Source organism: Typopeltis vanoorti, chromosome 7 (assembly GCF_054136105.1).
Source record: "Typopeltis vanoorti isolate ZY-2024b chromosome 7, IOZ_Tvanoo_1.0, whole genome shotgun sequence".
NCBI classification, from domain to species: Eukaryota; Metazoa; Arthropoda; class Arachnida; order Uropygi; family Thelyphonidae; genus Typopeltis; species Typopeltis vanoorti.
In genome coordinates, this window is record NC_143555.1 from 143,099,320 (window position 1) to 143,121,873 (window position 22,554).

At 36.1% G+C, this 22,554-nt stretch overlaps 1 protein-coding gene across 1 annotated transcript in view; it reads left to right on the forward strand.

Moving 5' to 3' along the window:
- Positions 1-22,554, forward strand: part of LOC150105146 (multidrug resistance-associated protein 1-like) — a 475,014-nt gene that overhangs the window by 45,797 nt on the left and 406,663 nt on the right. Inside the window, exons 4-5 of the mRNA XM_090396181.1 lie at positions 7,330-7,455; positions 21,934-22,071. Of these exons, the coding sequence (XP_090252307.1) occupies positions 7,330-7,455; positions 21,934-22,071 (264 nt within the window). The remainder of the gene's footprint in view (positions 1-7,329; positions 7,456-21,933; positions 22,072-22,554) is intronic.

Here is a 22,554-nt window from a genome sequence, read left to right on the forward strand (position 1 = left end):
CAGCAAATGGTATATTTGAGCTACTATGCGAGTAGTAGCACAACCAGCAAATGGTATATGGTGTTAATGATACTGCCAAAAGTAATACTGTAATGCAGATATCAACTGCACTACCAGCAATCTTCATATTTACTTAAAAAAAAAAAAAAAAAAAAAAAAAAAGCTAGTGTTAGTGGAGGCAAAACCACCACTAGCACCAGTAAAATAAAATTAAAGTGAAAAACAAAGGAAAGAATACCAAAGTACTTATCTTGCCAAAATCTGAAATGTCATCAGTGTGAGCCAGAACAGATACCAAAGTGTCAACTTTCAACTTTATTGGCTTAAAGGGTGAAGCAGATGCTTTTCATATTCCCCGCTGTCTGATGAGGAAAACTGTGAGAGAGAAAATATTAATGAGCCTGTTGCTCGCCCTAAGTGGGCCTGAGGGTTAATCATTGAGATTGCAGTTTAAAATAGCTTTTGGTCTTTTGTTTTTGTACTTGGTGTAATCTGTTTCATCGTAATTTGCAGCTAGTTGAATTAGATTATTAGGATGCACAGATGCTATTGAAAAGAATTTAGTTGCTATAGTCTGCATCATCATCATCAAATTCTTACCATGTACCCTCAAGGGGTGTACAGGATATGATAGTACTACATGAAAAAAATTACATCATTACTAACTTCCTATCTACAATTTTCCTCCGAATCAGTCTGTTACTTGTCAAGACTCCAACATTTTCAGATCTTATATTTCTATCGGTGATCTTATATTTCATCCAACAAAATGGCACCATTTTGTTGGATCCTTCTTTGTCTCAATCTATACTTTGGATCCGACATGATTACTATTACGATGTTCTTAACTAATTGAAAGGTTGCTAGTTGGTTTTTAATTCAAATATAAAGAAAATTTATATTTAAAGACTGCGCCAATTTATATCTGAATTAGTTCAAGAACTGAAGTAAAACCAACTCTCAACTATCTCTCCTTTATATGTTGTTATTATATATACTGGCCGAGTATATTTAACTTATTTATCACTCCCGCTTTGGTTCGAATATTTTATGAATGGTGCAGTAAAAGAGATTCAGGCAAAATACAACTTTTGATTAACAAAAACAAACATTTAATTTTAGAATCATAAATTTTACACTTAAATTCAAATCAGTAATTAAGATATCACAAACATTTTAACTTCCGATAAATTCAATCATACAACTCAGACAATAATAAATCTGTTATCTCTATAATACAGTCTTCTCACAGTTCCTTTTAACTATTTAATAAAGTTCCTTAATGATCATTCACATCAATATCTCATAGTTCTTTAAGTTTCAAATACAACAAAAATTGCAGTAATACCTCTTCATAAACAAACACTTTTAAATTTACACTTTAGCTAACTTCCTCAATAGTTACTGTTAGTATAAGGAAATTCTAGGATGAAACTCTCACACTTCTCTGTATAGGAATATTAACGGTTGGAATAATCTTACCGATAATCTTTTTTCTTCATCGTAAACATCTACTTATACGTAAACACTTTTTATAACTGTAAACACTTAAACAGCATACGGCACTCATTAAAATAATTCTTCTAACCAATAACTGAATTAATCATCGATCACAATACACATAAACAAACGTTGTTGCATAAAATACTACTGATCACTCATGAAATAAGGCAACACACAATAATTCCTTAACTTGAAGTTTTATATGCACAGTTGTTCGCTCTTCCGGCATTTAACTAATTCTCTAGACACTACAGTTCCAAACACAGCTATCGGTAAACTTCAATTTTACAGCCTCTACTTTTCTCTAGTTACACCGTGCTTTGCTTCAAGGTTCCGTATGTCCTTGAAAGGTCGGCCCTGAAATTAAATCTCAACTCAAGTATTGCTAGTCTATTTAGTAGTCACTCAGCTGTCTTCCGTAGCTATAATTGTTATTCTACAACTTATTAGCTAACCGCCTCTCGACTAGTAGACTTTATTTAGCTGCTTGAGTGACTTGCCGACTCGCTATTATCGCACTGTGATTCCTGAATGCCCAATGCTCTGATTCCAACCTAATGCCAATCCTCTCCTTTCTCTCTCTCTTAATCTATCTAATCTCTCATCTCTTAATTAATAATCTAATTTTTCAGCGTTCTTCCTTTTTATATATCCATTCTTCCCGCCTAAATTATTCTCGTGATTTCTTTCTAAAACTCTTTTCAATAAACCTTCTCCTCATGTGGTGTTCCAAAACGTGCTCGCTCACTAACATACGTTTCCATGACAACAAAAAATATAATAAAATTGAGCTATTGCATAACGTTAAACTTCTACCAACAGGAATAAATAGAGAATATTTACATTTCAATTAATGCGCAGTTAAATTATCAAATATAAACTCTTATAATATTAACATAGTCATAAATAAAATAGCTTAATAATATTTAATACAGTCTTTTCATTATCAATACATACATCTTTGATTAATTAATTAAATATTAGACAAAATTAAGGTAGTTATATGAATATTAAATTGTAAAATAAGTTGTTTACATTAAATCATATTTACAAGTCTAGCCTTTGTGATGGAAGATCATGTTGGATTCTGAAGCAAATAATAATTACTCTAATCTTTACATAATCAGAATCCAACAGTTGGCACATGAAGTAACTTCATGTGTGGGAAGTGTTTAAAAAATACTTAAATGATGTGATATTAGAATATGTCCCTAGAGTTCAAAGAATAAATAGAGTAGGAGTGAAATGGATGTGTAATGTAATTAAGCAAGAGATTCGTAAGAAAAAGATGATGTGGAAGGAATACTGTGTGCATTACGGATGATGTCAGTTATGATAATTATAAGCAGTAAGCCAGAAGAGTCACAAGTTTTGTACCGAAAGCTGAGTATGAGTATGAAAAGAATCTGGCTCTGCAAGTTAAAGACAACCCAAAAGAATTCTGTCCTTATGTTACAAACAAAAGAAAGAATGGATAATTTGAAAAAGTAACTCTACTGAATGCAGATGGTATGTGGGTGACTGATGCAGAAGAGATTGTTCATCTAATCAGTAGACATTTTACAAAAAAGCTGTCAACTTGGTATATGCAACGTTGAACTCACCAAGACCTCTTCACTGTATGAGGAAACTCGTGTGTATGAGTAGGAAGTACTAGAGCTTTTTCATGAATAAGAATTCTGCAATAGGAATTGATGGGATATAAGCATGGATGCTCAGAGTGTTCAGCTGAACTGGCTATTCCTTTGACCAGACTATATAATTTGAGTCTCAGAACAGGGAAGATTCCACAGAAGTGGAATTTAATAAATGGAATTTTTCATTTTATGGAGGGTAGGCAAAGACTCAAGGGCATCCTTGGAAGTTGAAAATGAATGCTGTCAAGAAGGGGGTGAGGGCTAGATTTTTCATTCATAGAGTGGTGCATGATTGGAATGGATTGCCATTGCATGTTGTTTGATTGGTTTATAATATACTGATGGCCACAGATTGATCCTCCTTTATTCAGAGGAATTATTTTGCCCTCCTTCCACTCTCTTGAGACTTTATCAGAGCTGAGACTTAAATAGCCTACTACAAGGCATCACCAGTTCCCTGGCATATTTTATTAAAACATGAACCGATATCCCATCCAATTCAGATTCTGGAGTATACCAAGTACCTTCAATTTTTCAACCTCTATTCTCACATCAATCCCTGTCACCTCTGTCATAACAATATCTTTACTTGGATGATATATCCTTGCAAAATGATCACTCATTATCTCAATTTCATCTGCCTCTGTTACCTCTCTACTATCTGGACTCATTAAAGTTATCCTTCCATGGTCATTTTTCCTTCTACTTGCAACATAATGAAAAAAAACTCTTTGGGATTTCCTGTTGCCTGTTCGACTAATTTCTTCCCATAATCTATTTTGCTTTCCTTGTAATTCTGGTCACCTTTCTTGCCTAAACCTTGTACTGTTTAGGAGTTTGCTAGTCACCTTTCTCTGTATATACCCATCACAACATTCTCTTGTTTAATGATATTGCTCATCCATCTAACTCTACCCAATTTATCCCCTGACCTTGGGTGCTTCATCCAGATACCCCTCGACTATCCCCCATGCACTGTGAACATCATACCCTTGCAGATCTTTATGCCATGGTATTGCTTTAAGCTGCCTCCTGAGCGTCTCATAATCACTGGCCTTGTAGTTCCACATATATCCTTTCTTAACTGGAATTTCCACATGTTTTGCTACCTCCAAGTCAAGACCACATGATCACTTTCCCTAATCAGAAACAATGTATCCACCTTAGTTATGGACAGCTCTTCTGATCCTATAACTAGATCCAACACTCCCATATCCCTAGTACCCTCGATCACATTCTCCTTCAAATAAGTTGCAGTCCTCCCCCATAATAATTGCTTGATTTGTACTCATTGTACTAATCTGCTGATGCATGTCATCCCTGGCCTATAGCAGCAACCAATTTTATATTTTGTCCTATTGTCCTCAATCTCACACCGGTTTGACTCAAAAACACTGCCCAACTGACTCCTACTGTTGTTGTTGTTGGCTGGAATTCATCTATTATCAGCCATCCCCTATCCTGCCTACGTTATCCTCCCTGAAAATACTAAATCCACATTCAACATATTCAATCCCTATAACTACATTATTTGCTATTAGCCAAGTCTCACTAATACTTATAATGTTTGGAGTTGCCCGGAACAATAATAATAATAATAATACACAAAAAGTTACATCATTATTAACTTATTGATTATTTTTCTCCAAATTAATCTTAATCTTGTTTGCCAAGACTGCAAAATTATCGTCTCAAATATATCATCTTTATCATTTCAAATATATTTTTAATCAACAAATTGCATGATGACTACAGTAATTAACTTTAGAGATTTTTCTTAGAGATTAAAGTAGAGATTTTTTCATTATGAAAACAACAGTACACATGTGTGATAAAAACAGGCAAATCAAAAAACAGGAATATAAGGTGCATACAACAATCAGTTTACCAATTAAAAATGATTACTGCGAGCTAGAAATTAATATATTAATAAATAATATTAAAACTATATTTGATGTTTACATCAAATGAGAATCTCCCAGACATTTGGTAGAGAGAGAGAGACAATCATCCCAATTCAGGTTAGGCTGATATAAAAGGACTTTGCAACTTTCTATGGAAAGGCGTTCATATTTAAAACTGCTTCTATGGAGGAGATGAGCCTCATCCCACCAGATACTGTGTTTAGTGTCAATACTATGCTATGCCAGACCAGACTTTTGAGGTTTCGCATACTCAATGTAATATTGATGTTCATTAATTCTTTTTTCCACAGAATGGCCAGTCTTCCCAAAGTATGTCAAATTACATTCACAGGGTATCAGAGGTATAGCTAATAATAGAAGTGATAGTTTGTCTTTTGTAGATAGTAACAGATAAGAAATTTTGTTGATTGGAAAATATGTGGGAATAAGGTGATACTTCTTCAAAATTCTACCAATAGGTTTAGAGATACTACTAGAAATATAAGGGATCAGTATATCTATAAACCTATACATGATTTTTCAACTATTTGAAAGCCAGCCAGCCAGCCAGCCAGCCTGGTTGGCCAAGTGGTTAGCGTATCCGCTCTCCAACCAGAAGGCTGCGAGTTCGAATCCCGCCGTGGGCATGGATGTTTGTGATTGTCTGTGAAAATACTAGTGGTGGTGATGATGGGCAATAGATAGTGTTGGTATAGTTGTAGTTGATGGATTTGAGTGGTGGGGACAGAGAGTAGGTGCCCTCCCTCGATGAGTCTTTGGACTCCCTGGAGGGGGGGGGGGTCATGTAATAATAATAATAAGTGAAGATCAGATCCTGACAACTTCTGTTTGGGCTGAATCTGACTTTTTTCTTTTCCAAGCATCCCTTTCACAATTTTTCTCATTGTTTCTCAAGTATACTTGCATAAATCTTACCAGGAACACTTAGTGAGGATATTCCTCTGTAATTCTTACATTATTTTATTTCCCATTTTAATAGATAGGTTACTATGAGAGCTCTACTCCAGTCATCTGGAATGTGATCCTCTGACAAGGCCTTCTGAATTATGTGGTTTAGCCACTGTAAAACTTTATACCTCCCTATTTGAGTATTTTTGGTCAAATATTATTTACTCCAGCGGCCGTTCCACATTTCAGATTTTTGATGGCTTTTCTACTTAGTATTGATATTTATTCCTGATTGCATTCCTGTTGAGTGTGTTTTATCATCATGCTGTCACTGCTATTTCATTTATCAGTCTTTGAAAGTAATTACTCCAGATATCTAGAATATCTTTATCTTCAGTTTTCAGATCACCTTTATCACCTCTGATTCCTTTTATGGTACTCTCTATTTTTAAGCTTTTTTCAATATGCTCAAGAATATTTTGCCATCTTGTTTATATTTATTTTTACCAAAGTCTTCCCATGACTTTTGTTTAGCTAGTTTTACAGTGCTTTGCTTTCTTACATTTATCTCTGTATTCTCCGAGTGCACAAGCTGACTTACTTTCCGGGTACTGTCTATACACTTTCGTTTTTTTTTCTTTGACTGCCTCTTTCACTTCCTGAGTTCTAATTTTTCGATTCTTGCAGACAATCTCACCAGATTTCTCTCCTGAATCAGTCAGATTTTTCTTCTGAATTTGCACATGAATCTTCAAGGTTTGGTTGTTGTCTTTGAAACATTTGAAATATGAAAGTTCTGCTGAACTTTCATATGTTTTAATACTTTCTTAGACAGTACTTTTCTTACATTAGAGAGTTTTAACTTAGTACTTAAGATCTTTTGTCCATTACAATTTTAATTGTTCGTTTGGCTGTAATATTATTAAAATTAGTTTTGAATCAGAGTTTTGAACCACAACTCCTTTTTAGATTTTCTTAATAAATGAAAGTGAAAGTTTTTTTAATGGTGAATGAGAGAGAGAGAGAGAGAGAGAGTATGATATAATGCATAGTAGACATTTCAGATAAGTTTTTATCTTAATTCACTTTTGAGAATCAAAGATGCTGACACTATCCAGTCTACTGTCAGAAAGTTCAGCATCATGCACTGGAATGGGGATGGAAAAATCAGATTTTTGTTTATCTTTTTTTTTTTTTTACAGTTAGTGTGTGTGTGTGTGTGTGTGTGTGTGTGTGAGAGAAAGGGAGAGCGTTATAATTTTGATTACAGTAAAATATTAATGTTTAGTGTATGATCTAGAACTTAATTAACATGTAATTGATGTTTGAGTGTTTTTAAATTTATAAATCATTGGTATTTTTGTATTTTCATCCAGATTCTTGTGTTTCTTCTCATTGGCATATCTGCAACAGAAATTTTCCATAATGTCTGGCGATACACTAATGAGGAAGAAGTTTTTCCAGCAGAATATTATACTCCTTTCATCAGGCTCCTGACTTATGTGAGAACATGAATTTGTTCATTTTTGACTTCTGATATTAGTATATGAAATGCATTTATTCCCAAAACAGAGTGCACTGTTGAATGAGTTAATTTTATTGCATTAGTTTTGGGTTTAATTTCTTTTTATAAGTTTTACAAATTGAAAAATTTTTTTTTTTAAAGAGTAACATGTGCAAACATAAAAATTGTACAATAAGGATCTTAAAAACTGGATCTTAAAAAACAAGATTAAACATCCACTTGGGAAGTTAGTTCACTAATGGTTTGATGAAATTTCTACCTTCTCACAGAGAAGGTAGAAATTTCATCTGGTAGCCAAATTTAGCGAGTATGAATACTCCATCTATCCTAGGATGGATTGAGTCCCCCTCCTAATGAGGAGTTTACAGGCGAATTAATGCAGCTGGTTTGCCACTCCTCTGCTGCATCCCCTAAGGGAAACATTCATGACTCTAATCTGTGCATGTTCATGGGGCCGATTTACCTGCTTGGGGGATGAAAAAGACCAGATAAACTAGTGAGAAAAACCCTGTTGTCCACGCCCAAGACCGGCTAACTTGGCTATGGCTGAGGAAGATCTTCAAGCTCCTCACGTCGTTGATGGGAATCGAACCTAGGACATCCCAGGCATATGGTTGTGAAGTGCATAGCCACTAGGCTAACCGCGTGAACCATATGAATACTGCAGAAGGATATTTTCTTAGTTGAAGGAAACGTCACTTAGGTTGACTAGGTAGTTGATGAAGTTCCTGATGCAACACCATCATCATCATGATTATTAGAGGGAAGTGGTTACTCTTTGGTCTAGAGCAATGTTTCCAGCCCCTCCATTCTCACACACACATATTCACAGTCTTCAATATGTGATGGTCAAGAACATGACAGCCATACTATAGAGGTTCAGAACTTCCTTCATTTCAGGTAAGCCGTAAATCAGTTTCTCTCCATCCCAGGCTTGCCTGCTAATTATTATTCAGACCTCCATGAAGTCAAATGACTCATCGTGGGAAGTCCTTCCTAAGAAACACAAAGTCTATCAAGACTCATCGAGGGGAGGTCCCCATTTGAGAAACACAAAGTCTATCATACCACTCCTTAAACTCATTGACCGTTCTCACTCTCACCACTCCATCAGGCAACGCATTCCATGGTTCAACCACCCTCTATGCAAAGAAACCACTCCTCACCCTCTTGCAAACAGTTTCCTTTCATAACTTCCAGGGATGGCCTCTTGTCATCACTCCTTCCCTCTGTTCAACCAAGCGAAAGAACTCCCCAGTGTCAACCCTGTAATCACCTCTCAACAGTTTAAAAGTTTCAATCATATCACCTCTCTATCTTCTATCCATCAAACTCTGCAGTCCACATTTCCTCAGCCGATCCTCATAACTAACATGGTACTGTCCTGAAACCATCTTTGTTATTCATCCACCTTTGTACCCTTTCCACAGTTAATTTATCCCCTTCAAATCCTGAGGACCAAATCTGAGAACAATAGTCTAAGTGTGGTCTGATCAGAGACTTATACAACGGAATGATAACCCTTTTATCTCTGCAGGTCAGCGTCCTTCTCATTATTGCAGCAATCCCCTGTGTTACCTTCACCACCTTTGCAATATGTCCTCTAAATTTCAGGTTTCTATCAATCATTAACCCCAGATCTCTTGTATCCCCTACTTCCTCCAGTATAATTCTTCCCATAGCATATGCAGCATCCCATCGATGTTTCCCAAACCTCAAGGCCTTACATTTTGCTGCATTAAACCGATACCCCCATTCATTTGCCCATCTATCTAGCTTATTCAAATCCTCTTGCAGGGCTACCACATCTGCACTATTACTAATTATCCTTCCCAGCTTTGCATCATCCGCAAACAACTGAATGTCCCCTTGCAATCCACTGATAATCTCATTGATATAAAGGTTAAACATATAGAAAATATGTAAATAAAATAATAAAAAGAAAATATATAAAGAAAAAAAATAAAGAAAATATATAAAGTTTAATTATATATATTAAGGCTTTAGTGAAAGCAGCTGACTCAATGAAAAACGAAAAGTTAATCCTTGTTGGGATCAAAATAGCAGAGTAGGAAATGATTGTCAGACATACAAAAATATTTTGGGAAAATTTGGAGAAAAGAGCAAAGCTAATAATAATAGCAAATACCTGTTGGATTTCTGCTCAGGACATGGACTGTTTATTACTAACACAATGTTCCAACATAAAAATGTGCACATATTCACATGGAGAAAAGATGCAAGGAATAAGAAAAGTCTCATTGACTATGTTATTGTTGATAGTGATGTTTTCTCCCTAGTGCCAGACACCAGAGTGTGCAGAGGATTTGAAATTGGAAGTGATCACTATTTAGTCTTGAGCATGATAAAATTCAATTTCATATTGAAAAGAAGAACATATAAGAAAGTTTTAAAGCGAATAAAAGTTGAGCAGCTCTCAGATATGAACTGTAGACTAAAATACACAAACATTATTCAAGAAAAAATGAAAGGGTTTGAGAACAGGAAACAAACCTTGGAGATTCAGTGGCAAGCCCTGAAGAAAACACCGATTGATTCAGCGAGAGATGCATGTGGTGAGATTGTCTGCAAGGATAGAAAAGTCACAAGAAGTTAAAGAGGCACATAAGGAAAAGCAAAAAGCATATCAAAAGTTCCTAGAAAATAAGTCAGCTTGTGATCTAATAGAATACAGAGACAAATGTAAGAAAGCTAAACGCTTTGTAAAACTAAGTAAACAAAAGTCACGGGAAGACTTTGGTAAGAACATAGAAAATAAATATCAAGAAGGTGGCAAGATATTCTGGAGGTTGTTGAAGAAGCTCAGAAATGGAGGAAAGAGTGCTGTAAAAGGAATTAGAGAAAATAAAGGTGACATGAAACTGGAGAAAAAGATATCCTTGAAGTATGGAGTAATTACTTCGAAAAATTGCTAAATGAATCAAGCAGTGGTAGCACAGTGGTAAAAAACACTCAACAGGCATGCAGTCAGGAACACATATCTATACTTGAAGTAGGAAAAAACCCATCAAAATTGAAATGTTGAAAGGCAGCAGGAGTAGATGATATTCGACCAGAAATGCTGAAATATGGTGGTATAAGAGTCTTACAGTGGCTGCACTGCATAGTTCAGAAAGCCTGGACAGAGGGAAGAATTCCCGATGATTGGAGTAGAGCTCTCATAGTACCCATATATAAAAAGGGAAATACAACTGAATGTGGGAATTACATTTCCCTACTGAGTGTTCCTGGCAAGATCTATGTAAGTGTATACTTCAGAAATGGTTGAGAAGAATTGTGGAAGAAAAGCTTGGTGAAGAACAAGCTGGATTCAGGCCAAATAGAGGCTGTCAGGATCAGATCTTCACTTTACGACAAATAGTCGAGAAAGCATGGGAATATAACAAAGATCTATATTTAAGTTTTGTAGATCTGAAAAAGGCATATGACAAGGTGCCAAGAGAGAAGCTATTCAATATGCTACAGTTATATGGTGTCAATGGGGCATTATATCAAGCAATACTTAGTCTTTATTTGAGTTGTAACTCAGCAGTTGGAATTGAAGTACAGGAAGATGGTTTAATGTTAAAACTTGTGTCAGACAAAGATGTACATTTTCCCCCTCTGTTATTCATTATCTATATGGATCGTATTATGAAGAAAAGTGGTATTAAACCTGATATTAAAATTTTGAGATGTTAATGTCAGCTCTTTACTTTATACAGACAATGTTATACTTCTAAATAAATCCACTACAAGTCTGCAAGATTCCCTAACTAAATTGATAACTGTAATAGATATGGTTTGAAGGTCAGCAATAACAAGACAATTTGTTCTCCATTCACAACTGCATTGTGAATGGAGAACCTATAGAACAAGTGAAACATTTCAGCTACTTAGGCATGATATTTAATGAAGGTGGTAAATTAAATATGGAAATAGACAACAGAATCAACAAAGTTGGTATGGTAGGAAGTCAACTGAATAAATGTATATGAAACAAGATATAGCTATACAAGACAGTGTTCAAACCAATTTTAACTTAAGGATCTGAGAGCTGGTTTAGAAGTAAAACACTTCACCAAAGACTAGAGACCACAGATATGAGAGTCCTAAGAAAGATTAGGGGCATGAACAGATGCATCAATGGAAATATCGTATTAAATATGAGGATAATAGGAAAGTACTTGACATTGTCAGCATCGAGAAATGCATTAGCAGATCTAATCTCAGGTGGTTTGGTTACTTAAACAGAATGGGCAAGGAAAGATTAGCAAAACAGTGTTCTCTGTCAGGTTGGCAGGAAAAAGACACAGAGGAAGACCAAGATATAGGTGGATTGGTACGGTACAAAGTGTCTTAGATGATAGAAATATAAGATCTGATAATGTTGCAGTCTTGACAAGTAACAGACTGATTTGGAGGAAAATTGTAGATCAGAAGTTAGTAATGATGTAAATTTTTCACGTAGTACTGGCATATCCTGTACACCATTGAGGGTACATATCAGGAATTTAATGATGATGATGATCTATATATATATCATCATCATCAGCAGCAGCCATTGTCGATCCACTGCTGGATGAAGGCCTTTCCAAGATTACTCCAAAACTCTCTGTCCATGGCTCTCCTTTTCCATGTCACTCCTGCAAATCTGATGATATCATCAATCCACCGTGATTTACGTCAGCGCCGTGGTCGTTTTTCCTCTTGTGGAATCCAGTTCAGTACTTCTTTTGTCCATCGCTGATATTGTCTTCAAGTAATATGCCCAGCCCATTGCCACTTCAGATGTTTCACATCTTCCTATGATGTCAGAGAGTTTGGTTTGATTTCTTATCCATGTATTCCTTTTGTGATCCAATCTTGTGATACCAAACATACTTCTTTCCATACTAAATTGTGTTGTTCTTAATTTTTGAATTACCTTTGCATTCAGTGTCCATGTTTCACAGCCATATGTCAGTATAGGAAGAATACACTGGCCAAAAACCCTTCTCTTCAGGCACAATGCCAGTTGGCCCTCGAACATTGAATGCAATTCTCCAAATGCCCTCCACCCAAGCATCGAGTGCCCTTCAATTTCATCCATGACATCCCATTCCATCGACATCCGTTGTCTCAAGCATATACAATGATCCACTTGTTCAATTTCCTCTCATCACTGATCTTTATTATTTCTGGTTGGACACAACCCAGGTCTTCCCCAGGCCTGCTGTTCCTCTAGCAATTTGGAGCTCATGAACATGAGTCTGTAATTCATGTGCAGTTGAAGTAAAGAGTAAAGATAATTATGTCATCTGCAAAGCATAAATGGCCCAAATATCTTCCATCCACCTTCAGTCCCCTCCCCTCCCAATCAAGAAGTTTGAATTGTTCTTCTAGGCACACTGCAAACAACCCTGGAGATACCGTGCCACCCTGTCCTATACCTCTGTGTATTCCCACAGTAGAGATGTTTCCACCAAAATGAACCGTGTGGCAGTGGTGCATGCGGATTTGATGGTTCTGATGTAGGGCTCCTCCACCTGTTGGTCTCGTCATGCTTTAAGTATTGCACAAGTTTTACGTGAATCAAAGGCTTTCTCATAGTCAATAAAACTAAGAAATAGTGGTAATTGATATTCATTACACCGTTCAATAATCTGCTGTACAACTTGAATATGGTCCATTGTAAAAGCCCCTTCGAAAGCCTGCCTGTTCTTTTGGTTGAGCCAAAAGAACAGGCAGGTCCTAGGTCCAGAGTTGCACAAAGCCTATGAGCTAAGACTTTTGTAAACACTTTGTAGACCACTGATAGTAGAATGATAGGTTGATAGTTTGTCAAGCCTTCTATATCACCTTTTTTATGTATCAGAATTACGGTAGCCTTCTTCCATGTTATTGGTGCATCATTATTCTTCAAGCATAAAGTAAATAGTTTTGCTAAGAGTTTGTAGATTATTTCTCCACCTGTTTTTAGAAGTTCTGTTCTAACTCCATCTGCACCTGCAGCTTTCCCATTTTGGAAGCATTGGATGCTCTGCATAACTTCTTCTGTAGAATCTGTGGTACTTCAGCTGTGTCATAGTTGTCTTCCTCTTCATTTAATTCATCATCCTGATATAATATTGAGTAGAATTCTTCAATTCTTTTAGTTATAGCATATCTATTTCTGGTGATAGTACCGTCTTGTAGTTTGACTGCAACTGTTTGCCGTTCATCAATTGCTGTTTGGCTTTTTTGAGACTACGGTTGTTTTCAATTGTTTGTTGTATGAATTTTCTTATTTCTTCTGTAATACGTTTTCTGATTGTTTTACACAATTCAGTATATTCAATTTTATTCTGTAGGTCAATTGATTGTTTCATTTCTTCATAAGCTGTTTTGTTTCTTCAGAGATTTTGTCTTGTTTCTGTTCTGTGGTACCAGCTATTTCAAGTGAGCATTGTAAAAGGTCTTGGATAATAATGTCATTACTTTCTGATAGATCAGCATTGTCATCTATAATAAGATGTTTAAATGTATTGATTAGTTCATGTTGCAATATACCTTTTTTAATGTTGAGTTTGTGTACATCTATGTTTTGCTTTGATCTCCGAAACGATCTTCTATATCATGATAGAAGGCTTCAATTTCTTTGTCAGTATGACTTATTGTGTGCATAGACTTGGACGATCTTAAGAGTGTATCTTTGACACTACGGTTGTTTTCAGTTGTTTGTTGTATGAATTTACAATTGAATTTTCTTATTTCTTCTGTAATACGTTTTCTGATTGTTTTACACAATTCAGTGTATTCAATTTTATTCTGTAGGTCAACTGATTGTTTCATTTCTTCATAAGCTGTTTTGTTTCTTCAGAGATTTTGTCTTGTTTCTGTTCTGTGGTACCAGCTATTTCAAGTGAGCATTGTAAAAGGTTTTGGATAATAATGTCATTACTTTTTGATAGATCAGCATTGTCATCTATAATAAGATGTTTAAATGTATTGATTAGTTCATGTTGCAATATATCTTTTTTAATGTTGAGTTTATGTACATCTGTGTTTTGCTTCGATCTCTGAAACGATCTTCTATATCATGATAGAAGGCTTCAATTTCTTCGTCAGTATGACATTGTTGGTGCATAGACTTGGACAATCTTAAGAGTGTATCTTTTTGAGATCTGAACAACAATACTTGCTATTCGATCGGATACACTGTCAAATTCTAGTATGTTGTTCTTCAGTTTTTTGTTGATCAAGAATCCAACCCCACTGATTCTTTCCTTATCTTGGCCTCTATAATATAATATGTCTCCATTTTTTTAATCGAAGAATTTCTTCATATATATATATATGTGTGTGTGTGTGTGTATGTTATGTCCAACCAGAAATAATAAAAATCAATAATGAGGAAATTAAACAAGTAGATTATTACATATACTTAGGATAACAGATATCAATGGAAAAATATCATGAATGAAATTAAAAGGTGCATGATGCTTGGGTAGAAAGCATTTGGAAGATTACATTCAATATTCAAAAGCCAACTACCATTATGCCTGAAGAGAAAAGTTTTTTTACCAGTGTATACTCGGCTATACTTTCGAACAAGTCGCAAGCGAGCGTAAGCTAAAGCATGCACAGTGGCAACAGCGCTTTCAGCGGCAACCTCCCTTGGCAGTCGGCAGGTGTCTTCAACAGTTCCTCTGTTGATTTTGTGTTTGAGAAATGGGTTATTTGTGAATTTATCGTTAAATATTTCGCAATGTTTTGTGCAACATGGCCTTTACACACACAATCAAAGAATCACAGAAAAAGAGGCGAGCACTTGATCTTTAAACGGAGGTGCAATTTATAAAACAACATGAAGCTGGTAAGCCTGTCAATGTGATCGCACATGACTTTGGATGGTTTCATTCTACAGTGACGACCATTTTGAAAAATAAGGATAAAATTGTAGTCTGTGAAAGGATCTGTTAAATCGACGATAGTGACGAAGCAACGACAAGGTCCTATCGGTGATATGGAAAAGCTACTTGCATCATGGATAGAGGACCTGAACCAAAAGCACATATCCCTTAGCACTATGACCATAACCGGTAAGGCACCGAGTCTCTTCATTTTGAAGGAGAAAGCAGAACCCGATTATAACTACGAATTCAACTCTTCTTCCGGTTTCATGAGATTCAAGCAGCGTTTTGTGCTGCATAATGTGAAAATGTATGGGAATTTGCAAGTGCTGAGAAGGCTTCCAAGGAGTTTGTGGAAAAATTGGATAAAATTTTTATGGAGGAAAATTATTTGCCACAGCAAATATTTAACATGGATGAGACGTCCTTGTTTCGGAAGAAAATGCCCGAGCGGACATTCATCCACATATGCTAAAATCTATATCTTGTCTGAAATCTCTTAATGCCCGTATTATGATTCTCTTACAGGTAATGTAGCTGGGTATAAACTGTGAAACCATTTGTGATATTGTACAGTGAGAATGCATGAATCTTCAAAAACATTAGGTAGCATATTTCCAGTTCAATGTTGGAGCAATAAGTCATTAATGACTCATAAATTGTTTGAGGATGCCTTAATCAACTGTTATGCGAGTGAAATAAAAAAACTATTGCGTGAAAGAAAATGTAGAATTTAAAATTTTTTTAATTCTAGATAATGCTCCAGGTCATCCATCTTATACGTCTTATAGTGGTGATCTTCACCAAGTTCAAGGTCATCTTTCTCCCTCCAAACACTACTTCATTGATTGTGAGAACTTTTTCACAAGCCATTTCTGCTACTGAAGGAAATGACCAGACTCTCATACAATTCTGGAAAACATTCAATATTTATCATGCTATTAAAAATATTGCTGTGGCTTGGGATGTAGTGACTTCTCAATGTATCAGTGGCATATGGTAAAAGACATTAAAAAGGTTTGTGCATGATTTTGGAAGTTTGTAATAGTGGATCTAGCAAACAATCTGAATCTCGAAATGAATAATGACGACATAATTCAACTCATAGAAAGTTCCCCCAAAGAGTTGACCAACGAAGAATTGGTCGAACTGGAGGAACAACTGTTGCAGAAGAGGAAAAAAGAGGCAGTTAAACAATTTACAGTGAAGGGTCTTACAGAAATGTTCTTTGGAATTAGCGATGTTCTCAAAATGGCTGAAGACATGGACCATAAACAAAGGTTACACCAGAAGAGCCACAGCCTGATTGTTCACATAGGGAAGCTAATGAAGATATGATTGTGGAGGAAGATTTGGGTGATTATTCTCCTGTTTTATAGTGGCAGTAACACATAGTACAGTTTTATAATAAGGTTTAAAAATTAAAATGAGAGCGTACTTATTATGGTTAAGTCTCTAACCTCTATAACTCTGTATCGACTTGCATCCTGTCGGATAGAACGGAACCCGGACGTAAGTCAAGGGATGACTGTGTATATATATGTATGTATGTGTATATATATATATATATATATATCCATCCATGAGAGGTTGGTCAACCTATAGTCCACTAGTACCATAGATGGATAGTGAGCAACTTATTCATGTTTGATTTGAAAAACTAGGTTATATTCCTTGGGAAACACATGGTAGAAGACTGTTTCAGGAGGCAGCAGTGAAGGCTGCCTGATGAAACAGAATAGAGAAATTTTTTCTGTGAGTTTGGAGTTGAACTATGAGAAGTTGTTGGTTAGTTGCTGTACATGTTTGGATGGATTTGCAGGAGGGTGGGAAAATTATTGTTTCCAATTCTGATGAACAGTGGTCATAGAAGTATTTATAAAAGTCTTCCTGCATCTTTTAGTCAATCTGTGACTAAAACTAGAAGAAATTTGACTAGAAGAAAACATCTTAAGGCAGTAACAAATTGTATGGTAATCCCAAAGGATCAAGTGGCTCAGCAACACCAGTTGCTGTGCGCAGACTTTAAAATAAGGTCGAAGATAAGAACCGTTGGAAGCCATGGAAGGAAGACAATTAAGTGGTTTCGCTTAAAAGAAGAGAGTGTGAGGAACCGTTTTAGGGAGAAGGTGTTAGAGAGGATTTCGGATGACTAGAAAGTGTACAAGATTGGTGGAGACATAATTGAAAAGCAATTCTAAGCTGTGCAATTGAGGTGCTTGGTGAAACATCCGGAAAGATTAGCGAGCAGAAGGAGGGTTGGTGGTGGAATAATAATGTACAAGAAGCAGTGACAGCTAAGAGGAAGGCAAAGCAGAAGTGGGATGAGTCAAGAGTGGAAGAGGACAGAGAGGAGTAGAGAGAGAAAAAGAAAGAAGCCAAGAGAGTTGTTGCACAGGCAAAGGCCATGACATATCAAGACCTTTATGATCAATTAGAAACAAAGGACAGAGAAAGATTTATCGATTGGCAAAATGTAGAAATAAAGCATCAAATGAATGAGCCCTGACAGGATTCCAGTGGAGGCATGGAAGGCACTGGGGGAAGAGGGAATTGACCTGGACCTGTTAATAAAAGTTTGTCAACAGGAAAATATACCTGAAGAATGGAGAGAAAGTACTCTTGTTCCCATCTACAAGAGTAAAGGGGAATAAAGTTGATGTCCCACACAATGAAAATCCTAGAGAGGGTTCTTGATGGAAGACTGAGGAAGGAGGTGGAGATTGCAAAGGAGCAATTTGGCTTCATGCCTGGTCGATTGACGACAGATGCTATCTTTGGGTCACGGCAGATGATGGAAAAGTTTCGAGAGAAGCAACAGGAGCTAGATCTGGTATTTATTGATCTGGAGAAAGCGTATGATAGAGTGCCAAGGCAAGAAGTCTGGAGGTGTCTGAGGGAGAAGAAGGTACTGAAGAAATATGTCAGGCTGGTGCAGGAGACGTACAGAAATGTGAAGACAAGCGTTCGGACCTGCCTAGGAGAGACAGAAAGTTTTTCAGTGACAGTTGGCTTGCATCAAGGGTCAGCATTAAGTCTGTTCCTGTTTAATATTGTGATAGAGGTGGTGACAGAGGAGGTGAGAGAAGACATGCCTTGGACTATGTTGTATGCAGATGACATCATGCTGTGTGCAGAATCAAGAGAAGTGGCCGCTAAACTGGAAAGTTGGAGGAAAGTACTGGAAGAGAGAGGTATGAGACTGAGCAGAAGTAAGACAGAGTATATGTGTTTCACAGTGGGCGGCGGCCAGGAGACAGACCTGGAAGGAAATGTCATCAGGAAGGTGAGGGACTTTAGATACTTAGGTTCAACAATGAAAGAGAATGGTGAGGCTGAGAAGGAAGTGGGATGCTGGATACAAGCAGGATGGAGGAACTGGAGAGAGAGAGATGGCTGGAGTGCTCTGCGATAAGAGGGTGCTGATCAATCTAGAAGGCAAAATATACAGGACAGTAGTGAGACCAGCTATGATATATGCTATGAAAATTATGGTCCTGGGGAAAAATAATATCAGCATTATTTTTCCCCAGGACCATTATTTTTGGAGGTAGTGGAGAAGAGAATGCTTAGGTGGATGTGCGGTGTGACCAGAAAGGATCGTCTGAGAAATGACTATGTAAGGGGAATGGTGAAGGTTATGAACTTAGGAGCAAAGATACAGGAGGCAAGGTTGAGATGGTTTGGTCATGTGATGAGGAGGGAGGAAGAGTAAGTGGGAAGACAGGTCATGCAGATGGATGTGCAAAGGAGGAAGAAGTGCGGGCTGCCAAAGAAGAGATGGAGGGAGATGGTGGAGGAGGTCTTGAGGATGAAGAACTTGGATGTAGCTACAGCCCAAGACAGTAGGTTGTGGAGGAGACTCACTACAAACAGTGACCTTACTTAGTGGGACAAGCTGCAGAAGAAGAAGATTTGACAAAGTATATGAATACTGAAAGAAGTGGATTGAAAATATCAAAAGAATGGACAGTACCCAAAAAATACTCTGGTACCACCCAGTTGGAGGATGTAGAAGTCACGGACGACCAAGGAAAAGACTGAAAGAGCCCAGAACAGGCCACTGGGCCTAAATCATCTTCATCCTTCAGCCTGAAGGATGAAGATGATGATAAATAGCCTCTACAGTGGAACCTCGGTTATGGAATGCCTCTGTTCTCGAACAATTTGGTTCCCGAAGATATTTTCTGAACAAAAAAATGCCCCAGTTTCCGAACAGAATTTCGGTTCCCGAACAGACATACGACAACCACATGCTCCACGTGCTAAGTTGTAAGGCTGGAAAGCATCAGTTATGCGGCAGCCTTCATTCAGTGCAGACACCTGCTCGAATTTGCACAGTGAGTTTTCTTGATTTTCTTTGTTTTGTTGTTGTTTTTTTTCCCATAGATTATTATTAATTAAACTACCATGGGACTGCAGAAGAATAGGGATAGTAGCAAAGCGAAAAGAAAAGTTGTTAGAACCAACACCTTAGAGATGAAAAAAGAAATCATATCCAAACATGAAAATGGCGTTCGTGTCTTGGATCTTGCTATGCAGTTCGGCATGGCAAAATCAATGATATGTACAATACTCAAAAATAAAGAGGCGATCAATTTTTGATATTTTATCTATTTATTGTGTTTATTCTTTTTATGTAAGATTTTATGCATTTTCATTACTGTTGGAAAGGTTTAAATAAACAATGATCTGGGGTTCGGGAACGGATTAATCCATTTTACATTAATTGTCATAAGAAAATGGTTTCAGTTTTCGAACAATTCAGTTTCCGAACAGCCTTCGGGAACAAATTAAGTTTGACAACCGAGGTTCCACTGTATTTAAAAGTAACCCAGTTGTGAAGTGACTTCATGCACAAACTTTGTTTGCTTACACTTGGATAAAGGATGAAACCAAGAATATAATTTCTTGGCATCTTTAATTTATAGTATAACCAAGTGGAAAAACTTTCAACTGCTAACTCAGTGAATTTTCTTTTCTCAGATTTTGGAGAAATGCTTCATTCCATCTTTCTTTGTACTATGGTATGGCTTTTCTTATGAAGCATTTCTACAAAATCTGTAACTTAGGTGTTCAAAAAGAGTATTAACATAGAAGTAATGAGTATATCTACTGTGAATGAATTTAAGAGGAGGTATGACTGCTGGTTTGGGTGATTTATAGCCTCTCTTGATGAGTCCTCAGTTCCCTGGTGGTCACAGATTTCAATAATAATAATAATAATAATATTCCTTCTGTTTACACATGGCAACACCATTTTATATACTGTTTAGTATTTTGATTAATTTTTCTCATATTTCATATAAATTTTTTCCACTGATTCCCCACCACACCAGCTTTGCTTATTTTGTTATATATTTCCATATTTAAATTTCTATCTTCGCTAAAAAATTGTACAAAAAATGTGCTACTTGATCTGTAGGATCACTGCTCAGAATGCTTGAGTTTTTTTGTTTTTTTTTCTCTGCTTAATTTCATAGCTTTGGTCTTTTTATTACTGATTTTCATCATCATCATCAAATTCCTGCCATGTACCCTCAAGGAGTGTACAGGATATGATAGTACTACATGAAAAAAATTACATCATTACTAACTTCCTATCTACAATTTTCCTCCAAATCAGTCTGTTACTTGTCAAGACTCCACTCTTATTTGAATGTCAGGATTAATATCACTTTCTTTAGTGAAAATTCAAGTTTATATAGATTACAGTTAACAGTAGAGATACTGTACAACTTTGCTTTTACACCTAATTTCCATCAAGCTTTGAGTACATCTTTCAGTTGCAATCTACAGATTTTGTGTTTGAACAGTTATCCTTTTGACTTCATCAGACCTCAAAATAGCATAATAAAACTTATACCAAATACTTATGTCTGTGATTTTTGAAAGTTTTTTTCACTTGGTTAAACTATAAATTAAAGATGCGAAGAAATTATATTTTTGGTTTCATCCTTTTTATCCAAGTGTATGCAAACAAAGTTTGCACATAAAGTCACTTCACAACTGGGTTACTTGTACATAGAGGCTGTTGACTTGACATCAATTGCCTTAGTATCCCATAATGCAATGCACATATCCTTACGGACATGTATAATGCTATGCATTAATGGAAAGGCCACTACCCAGACCAGTTTCGACCTTTATTGAGGTCTCATCAGTGAGACCCAGAAGTGATACCAAAGTTGAAGTAATGCAGAAGTCATATTTCATATACAAGTAGCCAAAAGGTGTCGCACCTTATTACAAAAAATACTCTGGATTAGCGATAGATGTTGAAAGTTTTTTCACTTGGTTAACGAAGTGAAAAACTTAGACATTGTATTTAACCCACAGCTACCTGTCAGATGGTAATTGTTTGAGCAGTAGAAATGTTTGAGAACCTTGATTGGATTTTCAGCCCTTTTTTTTTTTTTATTTTTTTTATTTTTTTAAAATTTTTTTTTTTTTAATATTAAGACATTGATTTCTGATAAACAGATTTATCCTAATCAATATTTCTTATTAGATTCTTAAATGTTTTATTTACATAGAAATTGTAGGTTTCAAAACAGTTATTACTCTATTGTATTTTTTAGATATTAGCTGGAGTATTTATTTTAGTTGCACGTAGAAAAGGAGTACATTCATCTGGTATTCAGTTTACATTTTGGCTGTTGTCATTTATTGCAAGTCTGGTGTCATATTATTCTTTAATGTTGAAGACCTTCAATGAAGTAAGTTATGCATTGGTCCTAAATTTAACCAAAAAATCAAATGTATACATACAATGTTGAACTAAGTTTATTTATTAATTTGTTAATCTAACTATAGCAGTGAAAAATTTTACCAACATTTGTTACATAAGTGCTTTTAAGTTTCCATTTTTTATCCAGTTTATACTTCCTTGCATGGTAGTTACACGTTTTTTTATTAAAAATGTTTTCGTGTTTTAAAGGCATTTTTAAAGGTTGTAAATTATTATACGTTAGTACCATATGTGAGGTAAGAGATAGATAATCCGACAACCGTTTAGTCCTCCAGCAAGCAAGTTTGTGGTCTCACAACAAGTGAGAAAAATAATTTCCTATCCAAAGAGACTTTCATAAACATTCATGCTACTACATGGATTTGAACCCACAATCTGCTTGTTGGAGGGTATCCTATGCTATCCTCTTGGCCAACCAGACTGCCAAAAAGTGTTGGCAGTACTTATCTTT